General features: G+C 46.9%; 1 protein-coding gene across 5 annotated transcripts in view; it reads right to left on the bottom strand.

Moving 5' to 3' along the window:
• meis2a (Meis homeobox 2a) overlaps positions 1-17,333 on the bottom strand; it is a 198,431-nt gene that overhangs the window by 29,833 nt on the left and 151,265 nt on the right. For 4 of the 5 annotated variants that reach the window (XM_074692248.1, XM_074692253.1, XM_074692249.1 and 1 more), the window contains one exon: positions 13,166-13,311. In XM_074692248.1, coding sequence (XP_074548349.1) covers positions 13,166-13,311 — 146 coding nt within the window. The remainder of the gene's footprint in view (positions 1-13,165; positions 13,312-17,333) is intronic. The other variant, XM_074692250.1, reaches the window with a different exon arrangement.

The following is a 17,333-nucleotide window of genomic DNA, read 5'->3' as shown; positions in this document are numbered from 1 at the left end:
TTATGAGAGTTCAAACAAAAGTTATTACCAAAGATTTTACCCTGAAAAAACTTTTATACCTTTTATTTGATTTCCAATTATGTCCAGAAACTGTTTCTGTTTTTTGGGTTCAAAATTCATTGGCTGAGATGCATAACTGCCTCCTGACAAATATTATTTCCCTGGCTTCTTCTATGAATATAAAATTTACAGTTTTTGTTTCTCTGCTTGGTTTTTTAGTTGCTATTTGGGCGCACAAAAGCTTACAGTTCTGTTTTAAAGAAGTGCTGGGAAAGCACAGTAAAGCTCTTACAATGCTGAGGATGTTGATAAAGTGTGTTGGCAAAAGGACTTAATATTAACATACAGGGTCTCTTTAAGTTTATCCTCTTACTCCATTGTGTTGTGTAGGCTTTGTTTAACTCCCAGAGTCAATGTAAAGTGGGGCTGATCTTCAGTTGAGACAGAAACAGATTAATTTGTGCTGAGATGGACCGACAGAGCGAGAGAAAGAAGTGAGTGTGTCCGTTCTTCAAACAGAAGCTTCTGAGAGTTCCCACTTGACAGTTCTCCCTTTCATTGTGCATTAACTTAATGAGCATAAGTATTCAAATACACAATCTGCCCCCCTTTCTCCTCTTCGCTCTGGTTTCTGCCTCTTTAAGACTCCACATTCTCCAGAGAAAGGCCACTACGTTCTAATAGCGAGCCTCGGGACACAACAACAAGAGCACAACCACTTACAGAGGACAAACAAGAAACCCCCCGGGGCCCGTGGTGGAATGTCAAGCCTATTTGGAAGATATCACAGGACATTTGTAATGTCAATTTTTGTTTTCAGGTCAAAAATCAAAGGCAAACATAGAGGGTAACATTTGTCCATTACAGTGCGGGCAGGAACTTCCCCCTCCCCCAGCTGCAAAACAGCTGCAGGGGACACTTCCTGTTTGCTAATGATGCTAAATGTGTTCAAGTCAACCATGTCAAATTTTCTCTCCCTCTGAATGGACAGCTGGGGTGGAGAGGAAGATTTATTCCTCTCTCCTCTTGTCCATCCTCTGCCTGAAAGAGAGGATCTCACAGGCCCTGGACACTTCAGATCAAGCCCACGTCAGGGAGACAAGAGCTGATGGTGACTATAGGTGCATTCATCTGAGATCACAAGCACTCCTATGGAAGAAAGCCAAACCAAACCCTGATCAGTCATCACCCCCTGTCCCTACCTGTTGTGTCTCCTCTTTTACTGCATTCCGTTTTTTCTTTCTTTTCTTTTCTTTTCTTTTCTTGCCTTTCGGAGACGCTCATCTTCTGAGCTCTCCTTTCATCTCAGGGTGTATGAGTCAAGGAGATATCTCCTGTCATTGCTCAACACCCAGGGGCGGCTGGCTGCACGGGTCTGTGTGGACTGACAAATGCCCTCAGGATCTTTCACTTTCTTAATGTTCCTCAAAGCGGAGTCGACATGTGACGAGAGTTAAAATGACTTTGTGATGTGCCGCCAAAAGAAAAAAGAGAAGACAAGAGAAGGGAGGAAGAGAAAAAAGAGGAGAAGAAGAGGAGTGGTAAAGCAGGGGATATAGCTTTTAGGCCTGGTTAATAGCAGCCAATCTTTAAGTGCATTCTTCCATCCTCTCTCTTCCTCTCTTTCGTTCCTTGTAGTGCTCTTAGGCTCAATCCTGCCCGGGGGTTTTAGGTGACCTTTGACCTGGCTGGCCTGCCTAGCTACAGCCCTCTCGTTTGTTAGGGGCTTTATCCACTGACAAAGCAGGCAGGAAGTTGGCAGCCACCCAGCAGCCCCATGGGAGGATGACCATCAGCTAGCTCAGCTTACCGCTTATTACAGGATGGTGGGGAGCATGTGTGTGTGTGTGTGATTGAGTGTGTGCTGGCACATATTGTATTAGTGCGTGCATGTTCGTAGACAATCTTCTGCAGGCGTGCTGGACTGCAGACTGCTGCAGGCTTGTGTTGTTGCATGCACACACATACAAGAGCGACAAAATCAGACATGTGGCTGACCTTTTTTTTTTTTTTATTCTTTGTCATTTTTTTCATGCCGGCAAATTTTTGAACTCTGCTACCTAATGACACGCAAAGAATAAGCCTGGAAGCTATGAACGTCCCTGTCTTGGAGCTAACCCGATCAGCTACGCATGTTAGCAACAATCAGGCAACCTTCCAGCCACTGGACTCAGGGGACCCCAGCACACTTCTCTCCTCTCCTTCTCTCCTCCTCCTCCTCCTCCTCCTCTCTGCAGTCTGCTCATCAGAGCGCTCAGAGCGGCTCACTAAAACATTATATCATAAGACACTCCAGTTTCACTCTCGCCACTCCATAAAAGTCAGGTAATTCATACTTCATTTATATATCTGCCCATTAATAAAGCTGATGAACTTTTACTCCTTAAATCTAATGGGCCATTTTGCCGCGACTGCCAGCAGCGCTCGCCGCTTCCTCTCCCTCTCTGTCTCTCTTTCTGTCTGTATTCCTCTCTTCTTCTCTCGACTCTACTGTCCACAGAGCTAATCCGCTGTCTCCCATTCAGCCAGAGTTTACAGACGAAGAGTGGAGGGATCCAGAGATTTTAGAGGCTTGTGACCTCTGCCTTTGACACGCAGTGAAGATGTCCTGTACCTTTTTGTTGCTTTCCCTGTTTCCATCTACCTCTCTGTATCTGGGTGCAACAGAAGGTCATTGACCTCCGAGGCCTAAAAGCAATGGCAGGATGGCTCCCCAGCTCGGTGGCTGTTGACAAGCGTCTGTGTTCTTTTCAACAACTCGTTGAACCACCCCCCCTTTACCCCTTCCCTTCTCAGGAATGTAACACAACCGCTTGCTGAGGTAACCCAAGCCCCTCCCCTCTCCTCATCCTTCATTTACAGAAAGAGAAAGAACAGAGAGCGAAAGAGAGTGAAAGCAAGCCCAAACTTTGGGGTGCTCAGCAGCTGTCCCCCCCTACATCGCCCCATCTAACTCTTGCTCCTTCTCCCTTTTTTTTCTCCTCCTCTCTTTTAGATTTGCTTCCAGCCCACTGCCTGTGGAATAATTAATGATGCAATTGAGCCGAGGAGAGGACTCTGACCAGCAGGGGCCGTTCCTGAATGCCTTGGTAGCCGTTTTATGGAAGACCGGAAAATAGAAGTAGAAAAAAAGACAGAGAAAGAAGGAGACATAAAGCAGTCAAGACAGTGAGAAAAAGAGACTGTTAATAGTTTGCTCCACAACAAGCCTTAACTCAGGCTTCCTCTGTTTTCATCCCCTCTAGTCTAATCCCCTTCCCCCTCTCTCCTCTCCTCTCCTCTCCTCCATCCTGATGGCGGGATCGGGGGGCCTGACCTGTCTGGTGATTGATGGTAATGTCTCAGGAAGTCATTTTCTCCGACAGCACCCCGCCGCCTTTCACCAGGCCTGGTGCAGAGGTGAGCCCATCACATGGACGCTTTTAACTCTTAGCTCACCAGTCGCCTAAAGGTCTCTCTGACCCGCCTTTATCGCACACCCCTTTTTCCCCGAAAAAAGTGCACCCTTTTTCCGAGCACCACTGGGGAAAGTGATGCGAGGGAAAAAAAATCTTGACAGCAGAAGCAAAATTAAGGAAGTACTGAGGAGAGAAAACAAAAGCATCTTGGCTTGAAAGCACAGCCCATCTTGAAGTGGATCTGCCAAGTGGCCCCTAATTCAGGTTGCTGGGGATGGATCCCCACAACTCCATTACTGTCAGCGCTTACCACGTCCATTATGGCAATTAGGTCGTGGTTCCAACACTAGGAATGCTTTGCTATGCTCCGGAATTGCTAACATCTGCCGCTTCTCCGCTCCATGTGTCAGAGTGGAGTTGTCTTTTCTTAAACACACATCTTTTCACAGTCACACTCTCTCTCCTCTTTTTCCTCTTCCTACTCCAACGCTGCTCTCCACATTTATTTTCTTAATTCGACTCAAACTGTGCCTTAAAGAGATCCCTCTCTGTTTGAGTCCAAATAACCGAAAATGATCCGTGAAGAGTCTCGCGGTTCCCTTTTTCAATAGGCTTCATTAGTTTTTAATATCTAGCCAGTGGAAGGAGGAGAAAATAGCATGGAGATAATCAATGGAAAGAGGCTGCTAGCCTATTAATCTCCCCCAAAGGATTGTGGGTTAATACACGCTCTTGCATAGGCAAACATGGCTGTGTGGGGAACACATCTGTCTGCCTGGATGGGCTACTTAATGAAACAGCCCTGCGTTTGGCTGCTGAGATGGATGTCGCTCGCCTTAGTGAAAAATGAGTTCTTCCTCTCCCACTACGAAGAGCCACACATGATAGGGCTCCATTCAATCCACCAGAGACCTGACTGTGTCCCCCGTGTGAGAGCAGCTCAAACAATGAGGGTGCCGGGCAGGACAGGCAACGCATGGCCACTGGAGCAAGTCTTCATGGAGATCATATCAGGGACTACTAATGCGAACAAGAGTGTGAGTGATCTGGGAATGAGAAGAGACGGGGAAAGAGTAGAAGAGGAGTCGTACAGTAGACAGATAAAGAAGAATAAAGGCACATACAGACTGAGCCACCTGGGACAGATAAGCAGGCTCAATGTGTTTGTGTGGGAAAACTCCGCCGTATTCATCGCATGCATGTGCAAGTATGTGCGCGTGTTTCATGTGTGTGTATTCTGACGGTGTCGGAGGTGACCCCCGGTCAGGGAGCCCTGTAACATGAGCTCACCTCCGGTTCTGCGAGCTCTCCTCTCAGTGTGCTAAACAGCCACCTGAAGACAGGATTAGCCATTGTGACCCAGCCCCAAAGGTAACTGAGATACACCTCCAGGGACAGACATGAAACACACACTGTCACGTGTTGCAGGGACACAGCGAGGAGGGAGGAGACACACACAGGAGAGATCGAGTGAAAGAAAAAAAATGGAGCCCGTACAGGACAGGTGGTGTCAGGGATTGTCGGAGCAAACAGGACACCTATAAGAGGATGAATGCAAGTAGGATACAGTGTAATGTCATGCAAGCTAACAGCAGAGGTGTCGTGGTGTTTGCTGTTGTCTGGCGACAACAAAGCCGCAGAGCGTAAGAGGATTGGCCGACCTAACCTAACGCCTTGGGGTAGCTGAGATTTGTTCCTGTGTGGAAATTGACGCCTGTCAGCCTGTCTATGACTCAACTCTGACAGCATCCATGCATGTGTGTTTCTGTGTGCACATACAGGCGTGCATGCTGTGCTGTGACAAATGAGCTGTGCTTAATTTGCGACTGATTATGCGGGGCTGCTGGTGCCCTAAACCCCTTTGAACTTGTAATTGCCCCTGGTTTCAGTAATGAACATTAAGGAGGATTCAGAAATGTGTAGCTAATTACACATTTGCCCCCCCTTCCCTCCTTCCTCTTTTTTTTTTAACTTCTTCTTTATAGCTGGGTGAGAAAGAGGAAAAAGGAGGAGCAGGAGCGGTGGTAGCAGTGGTAGGAGGATGAGAGCCAAGGAGGAGGTTCTGGGTTGGGAGGCATATACTGCTGTTGTCGCCCTCTTTATCTAAATAATTGTACAAGCTGGTTTATGGGCTTAGGAGGGGAGCTTTGTGCGTCAGTCGCTGCAAGCCTGAGGATAAAGGGGGAGTAGCTTTCCTTAAAATCAATATTCAGATAGATTCACATCTGGAGCAAAGGTTTGCTCTGCTTAGATTTAGATTTATATAAATTTATTTGCTGTTTTTATCCTCATTGGTCCGTTTTCTTTGTGATTTACTTATTTTTGTGCCACAGAACACTTTATGATTGTAGTATCATGTGACAGCAGTAAAACTCGGGGAAACAAGGTTTGTAGCATAAGGGAAACAGAACACATGGTTCAATATTTATGCTTTGTAGAGCTGCCCAAGCACTGGAGCATTCTGGGTAAATGGCTTCAGTGCAGGGAGGGTCCACAGAGGCTGGTGGAGGGGGAAAGAGTTGGGGAAAGGAGCAACAAATTGACCCGCTCAGCATCCGTCTTTGATGTGGACTGGGCTCTCCCTTTAAAAACCAGTCCATATGTTCAGAGAGGAAAAGCGAGAGGATATCAATAGTGGAAAAAAAAAATGAAAAGGTGAGGAAGTGGTGGGGGGAGAGGTGAGAACAAGAGACATTGCTCCCAGTTATAAGGAACCCACTGTGCTGGAATCCCACTGCCTGCCCCTGGACCGAGCGCCGGGCAAAAACAAAAGCACGCATTGGAGAGGAGTAAGGAAGGGAGGGGAGAAAAAAAATCACACAAAATGGCAGAAGTGGGATTTGGTGCGGCCAGGGTCCCATGACAAACCAAACAGTGCAATACACAAGGTCTGCTTTTGATTTCTTCTCGGTGCCTCCATCCTTCAACCTCTCTCCCTCTTTCCTCGCCTCCCTCCCTTCCTCCCTCCCTCCTCGTCTTTAGCCTGGTTTGCTGTTTCCACGCTTGTGCTGCTTCCTTTTCCCTTTTGCATTTTCTTCTCTTGGTGTGAGATGAATATCAAAGCACTGCTGGGGCAGCTTGGAGGCCTGCAGCAGAATCTCATTGGCCTCTGTGGTCCCCCCAGCATGCATCAGCCACCGTTTTCTAGCAGCTCTTGCCACAACCCCGCAATCAACCGTGGGGAGATGGAGGGAGATGGGGGGTGGAGGCTAGCCTGCAGGGCGGTACCCCTGGAAGGGTAAGGGGTAATTTAAGGAAACCAGCTCTAAGATGTGAAACCAAAATCCTCTTATATATTTTGTTATGAGTAAGATAACCCCAAAAGTGTAGAAAAGGGAAGGCAGCGCCGAATCAGCTACCACCATCTTAATAACCCGGGTTTTCCACCAGGGGCATGTGTGCTATCACAGTCTGCCTCCCGGATGACGTCATTCAGCCTTTTTTTTTTTTTTTCAACTTAGCTAAGCCCAGCCTAAGCTAACAGGTCAGTGTTGTGACTACAGCAGCAGATGATTCCCCTGCTGTGCTGAAGGCAGGGAAACATGCCCGGGTTGTTGCCTATTCTCACTTGATCATGGGGCTTTCAAGAAGTCTCTTCATGTATGCTTTTGGAGGACTCTCTTTTGAGTTTATAAATCTGACTGCCCTCCACGGGTCCCGCTCTGTTTGTGTGCCGCTGCGGTCATGGCATGTGCAGTCACCTCTGCAGGGGCCGCTTAAACTCACGCTGTGCTCCTGGTACGCAATGAGGACGAGCCCTGTAGGAAATCAGCTCTGAATCCCATTTTAGGGCACATTCTTCTTCTGTGTTTTTCCTCTTTCTGTTATCATACAGGAGGGTGTCTGGTGGAATGCTCTTTAGCACACACCGAGAAGTTTCACACTGTTTAATCACCTCCACGCATCGTGCACGTGTCGTAAACAGTCCCTCAGCAAAAACACTCATTTCTGCTACTTCATTAAACAACCTGCGTTAGGATGCAATCAGCAGGGATGGAAATTAACAGTGAGAGGAGGGAAAAGGAAAGAGGGGGGAGAAGTGCTGGAATACTGCTGGATTCAGTGTGAGTGGAAAATTCAGCAACATCCTTGTTTTTTTTTCACTCACAAAAGAGTGTAAGCAAGGTTAATGTGCCATGTTTATATGTCAGTGGATCCCACGTGGGTTCAGCTGGCTTTGAAGTGGAGCTATGACAGATCTGGATTAGGGGGCAAAGTGTAAAGGTCTGATGTCGGAGCATGAAACGAATTAGGGCTTATTACATTCTAATGCAGCACTAAAACCTCCAGAACAGCTACCAAGTCTGCGGGAGCACACTGTAAACAAAGCTGTGAAGCACTAAGGCAGGGAAATAACAGCACGGCTGCTTTGCAATGAGACAGCAAAGTTGATTTGAGAAACACCTTGATGACACAAGAGAGCAAGAACGAGACAGCCCAGAGCGGAAGGCTATCTGATTTTGAGATATACGAATAATTCTGATACTGAAGATTCTGTGAACCAACCAATCCCTGTCCTCTCTAGCTGCTCCGCGAAGGAACAGATGGCAGACCGCAGTGGCTCGCGTCTCTGTTTTCCAGGGTTGCTGAGCAGCCAAAATAAGAACACAACAACTTAACAATAGCCCTGTACTAACCTTCAACCCCCCCTTCAGATCTTCTCCTCAGCCATTATCATTGACTTTCAATGACTCCTGTGCTAAACATCACCAAACTATCCCGTCATATTGTCACTTAACGTGTGTTTTGCAAACACACAAAGCAGCTGGCATTGTCCAAAAAGCCATGTGATGACTCTTTTTCCTGCGTCTCCTGCTGATAGTCACACATTCGGGCAGCGGCGGTGAACCAAGCCGTCGCCTGGGTTGCTACGGGTGACTGGAGAGCTGACTTTTGGGCTCCGAGGCAAACGAGCACATGACAGATTAGTGTGTGGGCCTCCTCCAGGCTCCCACCTCTGTGACCCCAAGGAGCCCCCTCTTTACCCCCTCCTCACCCTTTGTTCTAACTACTAAACAACACACCCCCACCTCCTTCACCTTCTGCTTTGACTCCACCATCTCTTTAAGTTAACAACTAAACTCATACAACAACATGAGGAAGTGAGAGTAAACAGATTTCAAAGGTGCATCACAAAAAAGTAGCTCTGAAATGTGATGCTTTGATATTCCTGGGATCCAAAAGTTCTTTATCAAAAGAAAAAGAAAAAGAAAATTCAAATAAATCTCAATCTAATTGTACCAGATATTAAGTAATTAACTATTCAAACCTTCTGGTGCAAAACACTGAGGAGATAAAGTTTGAAATCTGGGATAAACAGCTCTCACACTTCAGTGTAGAAGGACAGGGGCTCAGGTATCTCAAAGTGTTTGCAGATGTGCGTCCCCACCAGTTTAATGCTCCTTGTACTGGAACAACACACTTGGATTAGAGGAGCTTAAAGAAAACTGGGGACACTGCGGAGCTCCCTGCTCAAACAACGTGCCCCCTCTTGTTAACAGCGATAGACTTGTACACTTGTTTATCGTACCTGGACAAACATCCGTCGCCAGGCTTCGGCCTTGCCTGCGCCCATGTCTGGTGAATGACCCTAGCTGGCTCCTTTATGTGCGTCTATAAAGGGCGGTCGAGGGAGCAGCGAGGAGGGCTCGACCTGACGATGACACCCTGTTGTCATGGAGACTAATGCTATGTTGGGCTTGGGTTGGGAGTGGAGGGAGGGGGGATGGCGGGGTGGGGGGGTTGGCTACTGTCAGTAGTGTCTAATGATGTTTGCAGCACAATGCACTCATCTCTGCACAAAGTGTGATGTGTCCACACTCTGGTTAACGCCTGTATTAACAGACCACGACAGAAACCAACATCATTACATCAGAACTCCAAGAAACTTGACAACTGCATGTCACTAACAAAGTTTTTAATGTAGCAGTTCAAAAATAAATCAGTGTCTGATCTGTGTCTCTGCTTGCCTGAATCAAACACCCAATCAGGTGTAGCTTACATGTAACTAACCAATAATAACAGCACAGTAAAAACTAGCAGCACCTAGCTTCCACCCTTCAGGGTTGAAAAATTAAGCCACAACACCAAAAACTATTTCCTCATTGGATAGTGTTAAAACGCCCAGCTTTACAGCAGAAATAAACATGTTTACAGTCTGATTCTGGTCATGCTCCTCATAGGTTTGACACCTGGCCACATCAGTTTGCTGTTTATTTCCTGTCCCTTTTTAAAGGTTTTTCCAGGTTTCCAGGTCCATGCAGTGCATTCATATATTTGCACACTCTGCACATAAAGTTTTCCAATTCCAACCAAAGCTCTAAAAGTGCAGTGTTCCACCAATCAGATATTGTGAGTGTAAGAGTTCTGCATCTTTGCAAGAAACTTCACTATCTTTGAATTAAATGTTGCCTAAGCTAATATGTCTGTGTAGTTTTCCATCTGAAGAACACTTCTACTGATCTTGCTCCAAGGATTTTCCAAATGACCAAGGGATATATCACTTCCCTTTCAAGGAACCCAAGGGACCAATACACCTGGCTTAGCAGCTTAACAGAATTTCCCCAAACACCCAGGCCAAAGGGTGGCCCGGCACAAAACCTGAGACGCTTGATGCTTGAGAGGGCTACCTACTTACCCTTCTGACTGACCACTCACCCCTTCACGCACCCTCCCTCCCTCCCCCTCCTAGTTGCCCCATACCCACGTGGACAACCCCTCTCGAATGCTCCTGAGGTCCCCTATTTATTTTCATAGGTGTTTGAGGGTTTACACCAGTCAAAAGACAAGCCTGGAGCCCAGAGTGGTATCTTTGGATTTGAGTGCTTCCTGTTTTCATTGCAAGGCCGACCTCTTGTCTTTACAGGGGTGAGTAAAGGCTAGCGGGGGGCTAGCGGGGGGCTAGCAGGGGGCGAGAGGGAAGGAAGGCCAGGGGCGACGAGGGGCTAATTGTAGATTTTAACGTTTGCTTATGCCAAACAAAAGGGCACTGCCTCGTCCAAGAACGACAGTGAAATACCATCCTTTTATTCCTTTCATACATCTATTTTCCTCTCTCTTCTCCTCCCCTGTGAAGTGCAGTAGAACATTTTACCCCTAACAGAGAAGTTTACCTTTCTGATAACATAATCTCCCTGTAGTATTGAAAAGCTTATACCAACAGTCTGGGATTTTCCTTCCCCTAATGTGGCTGGAAGACATCCAGAAACTCATGGAGAGGGAGGGAGGGAGGGAGGGAGGGGAAGCAGGAGGGGAGGAGGGTTTTAGAGAGACAGAGAGAGGAGTGGGAGGAAGGATAGAAGGAGGGAGGTGAGAGACTGTCTGACCCTCTTCTGCCAGCTTACACCAGCTGATCTGTCCAGCCATTTGCCAATTACATATAGGGCATTTAAGGTTGCCAGCTCACGTGCTCTGTGGTGCTCTGTGGTGCTCTGTGGTTGCTGTGTATGTATATGAGCTCTGTATAAATGAGGTCAGCTCCCCCATACAATAAAACTGAAATCTTCAGGCTGCTGAAACCTGATTTTTTTTGTTGGCACACACGATCTGAAACGCGCGCTATTTCTATACGTTTGCTCGTTAGGAAAAACCTTCTTGCAATTTCTCCCAGGAGAGTGTGAGGTCAGACTAAAGCAAGGCTGGGTGGGAGGGGAGGAAGAGAGGGCAAATTTGTTATACTGAATCCAAAAGCCAACAGTTGTTACTATTGGCCTGTGTTGTTTTTCTGCGTGTGAAGGGGGGTCCTCTCCTTTTGAGCTTTTCAGGGGACGTGACAATGGCTGGATGTTGAGAACATATGTAGAGAGACCCCTGCGGCTCATGCAAGAAGAGCTCCATGCTGGCCCCCACAGTTTGAGAAAATACAAGGCCGCTCCTTTCACTCCTCACCCCTCAGTTAATGAATGCATGAATGGCAGAATGCCGCTATAGGCCATTCAGGGGCCAAAGTCCCCAAGAATTCACCCCTTTGCACAAACGCATCCCGCAATAGCAAATACATTTGCTTAACAAATTAAAAGAATGGCTAATGGGTGTGTGTGTATGTGTGTGAGAGGAGAGTGACTGAGAGGTTGAGTAAGACAGAGTTTATGGGTGGGAGAACTGGATGGTGAGAAGGGGGATAATTCAATTAGTCCTCTTCGTCAGTGGAGAAATGAAGGCAGGTTAAAAGGGAGGGATTATTATTTGTACAAGACTGGCCAGAGCTTTGCACAAAAGAAACAAATAAAGATTGGAGAGAACATCCACAAGCAGGCGACGTGATGAAGCAGAAAGAGACGGGGAACAAGAAAGCCTTAAATTAAGCATCTGAATGAGAAAGTCCTCTGAAAAATGTGCCTGCGCCCGACATTGGGCTCCTTTTCTCTTTCCTCTCCTTTCTTTTAATGCAGTTTTAAAACAAATCTAAAGAAAAATGTTCGGGAAACTCTGTGTGTGTCATTCTTTCTTTCCCTTTGCATCTTTTTCAGAAGTTTATTTAGGAAACTTAGATTAGATTTCCCCTCGGTGAAACTTTTTTGGTCTCTTTCTACAAGAGCATGGCATTTAAAACAAAGAGAGAAAACAGAATCCCTCTTTTAAAAAAAAAAAAAAAAAAAAAAAAAGAATTACCCTCCCTTCTCTCCTGCCTTCAGCCTCTGAAATGTGCCTGGTGTGTACGCGTCGGTGAGGGCTCTTCAGTCAGGGAACGACGGAGCTGTGAACAGCTGTGAAGTCATTTTGATAATGATGAGAATAATAAGCATGCAGACTGGCGTGGTGGAGCCGCTAAGGCCTGCGAGGCTCAGGGCTTTGCTGTTGCAGCTTCACTGCTCCTGAATAGATAAAAGTGATTAAAGCACTCCTGATTATCCCTGACCAATATGTAATGGATTTACAGCCCTTTCAATTAGGCCGTATTTGCTGGCCACACAGTACTTGGGGTTTTGGTTAGGTAATCAGGGTACAGAGGGCACAGGTGGGGGAAGGGGACTGGGTGCACCTGACCATCTTAGATTCACTCTAAACTAAGTCTTCCTGTTATTCTCCTTATTGTTGTGCCTGACTGTGGGACAGTGAGCCACGTGCTCAGAGAGCAGCTTCTGTATCCTGCTGTGGCCACCTCCTCCTGAAATCTGACCTGTGCAGCAAAATCAATACGGCCTGGTGTTCTGATTATGTCCTGACATAAGTGAGGGGTGGGAGACATGTGGTACATCCCTTCTTACCTCACACAAAGGAAAACAACATATGCCACAACAAGCGAAGACCAGCTCTGAAACTTTTAACATTACATCGTAGCATTGATGAATCATTGATGAATCCTTTCGATGTGAGTAAAATTTACGGCCACAAGCCACAATTTTTACCCACCAACCAGCCACCAAGACAAAAACTAACACTCCAATAAAAGCAGCTTGATTTCAAGCATTCAGATGTCAGTAATTCAAAAATGTGCACACCCTTTCTGAGTATCTACATCTCTTTTCGCTGCTTCTACTCCTTACAGTTTGCCCCTGAAAAAACGCTCTCCAGGCCAAACAAAGTGCATCTCATTTTAAAGTAAAAGTCCTGAATTGTCAATCTGTCCATCCCTCCCCCTGAATGTGCTGAGCAGAGTAAACAGTCCCAACAGATTAGTCTGACCTGGTCACTGTGTCCCTCTGACAGACAGCTGACAGCTGAGCATCACAGCACTGCTACCTCCAGCTCAGTAACAGCTTTGTGACACGTGTGTATGAGCAGGAGTTTTCAGGGTGAAAACTTAGAAAAGTAAAGTCTGAGCTTACCGTGAGATGCTGGAACAGCCACGCCCTCATGATGTTCGTGGCCACCTTGGGGAAAATGCCACGTTTTTTCTGCCTCTTCTTATCCTTGTCTGGATCGTCGTCGTCCCCTGTGCCAGGCGATGCAACGCTGTTGTCTAAGCCATCTCCTGGACGGAAACCAAACCCAGGGTTAAATAACATCCCAGACTACAGCCACTGGATCAGAACAGTGTACAACAGAGTCTTGATCTAAAAATGCTCAAAGCTAAGACAGAGATATGGACAAAGCTGAGTTTAAGGCGTATGAAAGATGGATAAATGGGCAAATACCACAGATAAGGAACTGAAAATCACTGTACTGAGTGCGAGCAAAGCCAGTGTTCTGTAGTGGAAGAAATGGAGGTTGGGGGGATTTGGCCGGCCTTAGTGAGGGGTTTACACAGAGGCCTAACAGAGTTGATCTATACCCCAGAGCGCTGCAGAGGGGTAAAGGGTTAATGACTCTAATGTTATGCTTGGACGCTGTGAGGGTAGTTCTACAGTAAGAGGAGGAGGACACAAAAAATGGAGCAAGATGACAAAAAAAGAGGACAAGGAGCCTTCAAGTACACAAGAGGCTCGGACTCATGTCATTAATTCAATTAAATTTGCATGCTTGACATAATGTAGAGCATTTTTTTCAGCGTTTGAAGACAGCCAAGGGGGACAGGAAGGAGTTCTACAGGAGTCTGCAGACATTCATGCATTCATGTTGTGTGCACGGACACACACTCGCATACAAACAGAACTCAAAGGCGTTGATAATTCACAGCATCCAGTTGAGAAGTATTAAAGTAGGGATGTGATCTGGGTGCTTCATTGTTGCACTTGGATGCACATAATGGACTCCTCTGCCCCCCCTCCACCACCTCAAACCCAGACTTTCTTAGTCCTCCTTCACCCACTCCCATCCCTCGCAGCAAGCCCTCCCCATTCCGCCACATGATTAGCATGACAGGCCAGCGGCGGCTTCGCCTGCATTAATGTCCGTCAGCGTTTGATTTCAAGAGGAAAAAACATGAGCATACCCCGGCATGATTTCTCCTTTAAAATCGAAGTTTCCATCTTTGTCCCTTGCCTTTTTTCTTGTTCCTCTTCCTCTGCATTAATTGTGCATTAGCAAAAATGATTTACTTTTAAGAGTCATAGTTATTTTTTCTTGCCCCCGGGCACAAATGCCTTGAAAGCCTTCCTTGAGGGCATCTAAATTATGTATCTGAAAAACTCCTCCACTAAGGCAGGGAAGGACCCTGACGTTCTCAAAATTCAGACTCGCATGTCCTCCTGTTTTTGGGGAGGCATCAATCACAAGCACCTATATAAGCCTTAATCTCGCATAAATATTTGAACTAATAACATTAAAAAAGGGGAAAGAAAAAGGATCCGACTGGTGGTGTAATCAAATGCAAAATAAATGAAGAATACAAGGACAGCAGGGGCCCTCTCTTCCAACTACTTTCCCCACTTTCTTCCCCTTTTCTCCCCCTCTTTTTTGTTCTCCCTCTGTCTTTCTTTCCTTTCTGTGCACTGTGTTTTCCTTCCACATCATTAGTGAGGAGCCACACGAAAGGGCAAAACAGAGAAGTGCAGACTTTGCGCTCCCTGTCTGTGTGAAGTTAAAGAAGCAGCAGCCGCTCTGACGGACATATGGGAACGGGGACACAGACGAGGGGTGTTGTAATTGTAGAGTGGGTGTTCATTAGCGGCAAATGCCGTAAATCCCAGGCTAAGTACGAATCCTTGTTCAGGGAAGCCTAAAACAATAAACTTTGGTCTGGCTGTAGCGCTGCGCCGACTGTGAGGGGTTTCCTGAGAAATGCGACCCCGGCGGAAGTTGAGCCGAACTCCTCCAGTTTGCTTCCAAACTTCAACAACAACACAACTAGTGAGCTGTGAATTTTAACCACCCTCCTCTTGTTTCCCTGCTTTTGAGCTCCACTGAATAATGTTGATACACACTTTGCCTGTTTGTTTGTGTGCCGCAAGGTTTTGTGTTGATTTTCGAGCTGGTCCACAAATCCCTCTCCTGCTGTGAGCAGTCAGGCTCATCCAATGGAACCACACAGTGGCCAAAAGGCTGGCAGATTAATTTTATTGACGTTTCCATTTTCACTGCAATGCGATAGCCTCCCCCCTGGTCAGGGCCAGAGCGACCCATGCGTATTTACAGACTGACCTGTCACTTCATTACCCAGCATGCTCGCTGCCTCCTGCCCTAGCCTGCGAGGGTGAAACAGGACTCCGAGGCTTCCAGCTCTTCTGTCCTTGTGTGTGTGTCTCTCGTACGCATGTGGTCATGTGTGCACGGATTAGACATGTTTGGAATTTGCGTGCAGCTCTGACAGGAGTTTTTGACTTCCTTTAAACATGCAGAAAAATGTGTTTTCTAAAACGAGGGTGCAGGAAAATCAAGTGTGGATAGAAGATTAAAAAGGAGAAACAAAGAAAGGAAGGATCAAGGAGAAGGAGGAGGAGGAACAGAAGGAGTAGAAAAAGAATCAAGAGGGCCCAACTTGCACAACCTCATTACATCTAAAGGAGAGCTGGTGCTTTGCATCCACCCCCACTCCTTTCTTACGAGCGAGAGAAGGAACGCTGCAGGGCAAATTGTCCCAAACGCTAATGGCTTCTGACTGTTCCCTGGCAACTCTGCCATTCTAACCTGTGTGGATGTGCACTCTGAAAAAAAAATGGGGAAAGAAAAAAAAAGTACAGGGCAGAGCAGGGGGAAGCGTCCCATCATCTGGCCATGTGACACAGATGGGGGTTGGCTATTAGGAGGCAGCCGAAAGGCCTGAGGGAGCCGAGGTGCAGGAGTGTAGCCCCAGGCACTTTTGGAAAAGCAGCGCCCTTGGAGACGAAAAAAAAAGCCAGCCCCCCTCCTCTCTTTACCATTCCCCCCACTCCCTCTTCTCCCCTCCCTCCACTCTGGCAATATCTTGACTTAAAGTGCTCAGGATGAAACTTTGTGCATATTGTCCTAAGTGCAGAAAACGACACGATGTAATCAGGCAAGATGGAAGACAATGACCAGATGCAAAGCAGGCGAGGGAGTGAATGAACACGGCAGCAAACAAACAAGTCCGAGAGCACATTACGCTCACATGCATCCCCTCTCTCATCACCACTGGGTGGTTATTAAAAATGCATTCAGATATATCTCCCTGTAAGTAAATTGGTCTCAGGGCTGAGCTCATTAACGGGTTGGGAGAGGACTGTAAACACGCCGCAACTCTGCTTATCTTGCGTTGGCACATTCAGGGTCGCTTCAGGATTTCTTGCACAAAGAAGCGCTTTTTGCACACAGTGTCCTGCAGTCTGCTGTGAAAAAAGTGGAAACCAGGGGAGGCCTAATGACTTTGGAGATCATACCTCATGTCTATGAGACACCGTGCCCCTTAGGGAGCCACTACAGTCTGGTCTGCTCTGGAAGCATTATGGATATGACCGCCAGTAACATATATTGTAGCTCTATCAGCACACATCCTGTATACTCATGCATAAATGAATAATGACTTGTCAATAGTTGGAACACACTAAAACACAGTCATGGCTAGTTATAAAATAACACTCCAGACTTATTGGTCCCTATACTATGAATAAACCTACAGAAAAGCCTCTAAACAAGCATTAAGCGCTGTGTTGTGTGTGTTTTATTCTGAAGGCTGTGCAGTGATTTTGCACAGTGAGGCCCCCTGCATTTGTTTCAGGGTAATGAAGCAAGAGTGTAGAGGCAGTGGCTTATGGAAGCTGTGGTTAAAGTGACTAATTACAACAGACCCCCCAAGCCTGCTGTCAGCCCAAACTAGTCAGGCATGTTCACCCAAGCTCGCCCAAATGAGGCGAGGGGAGAAAAGTTAGACGGAAGGGAGAGTGTGCAGAGAACAGAAGCTAAGAGCTAGTAGCAGCTTCTTTGGCCTTCTCCACCTTAGCACGCTATAGTGACCGGGGCCCTCCAACCCTCCCTCCTTTTTTTAACACCACCTCTAGCCCTGCAGGCTTGGCCGCAGAGAATGAAGAGAAAAGAAGAGGGGGATTTAGAGCCTCCCTTTCCCCTCTTTTTCTCCTCAACTTTTCAGCCAACATAAGCGGCGTTTAGCACATTCAGTCCCCCCCAAATGGCAGCGAATGAGAGAAGCAGTGGGGGCTC

This window comes from Halichoeres trimaculatus, unplaced genomic scaffold (genome assembly GCF_033239565.1).
Source record: "Halichoeres trimaculatus isolate MK-OKI-2021-1 unplaced genomic scaffold, fHalTri1.1 fHalTri1_scaffold_17, whole genome shotgun sequence".
Classification (NCBI taxonomy): domain Eukaryota; kingdom Metazoa; phylum Chordata; class Actinopteri; order Labriformes; family Labridae; genus Halichoeres; species Halichoeres trimaculatus.
The sequence above is the reverse complement of the archived record's forward strand: the minus strand, read 5'-3'. Positions and strand labels throughout refer to the sequence as shown.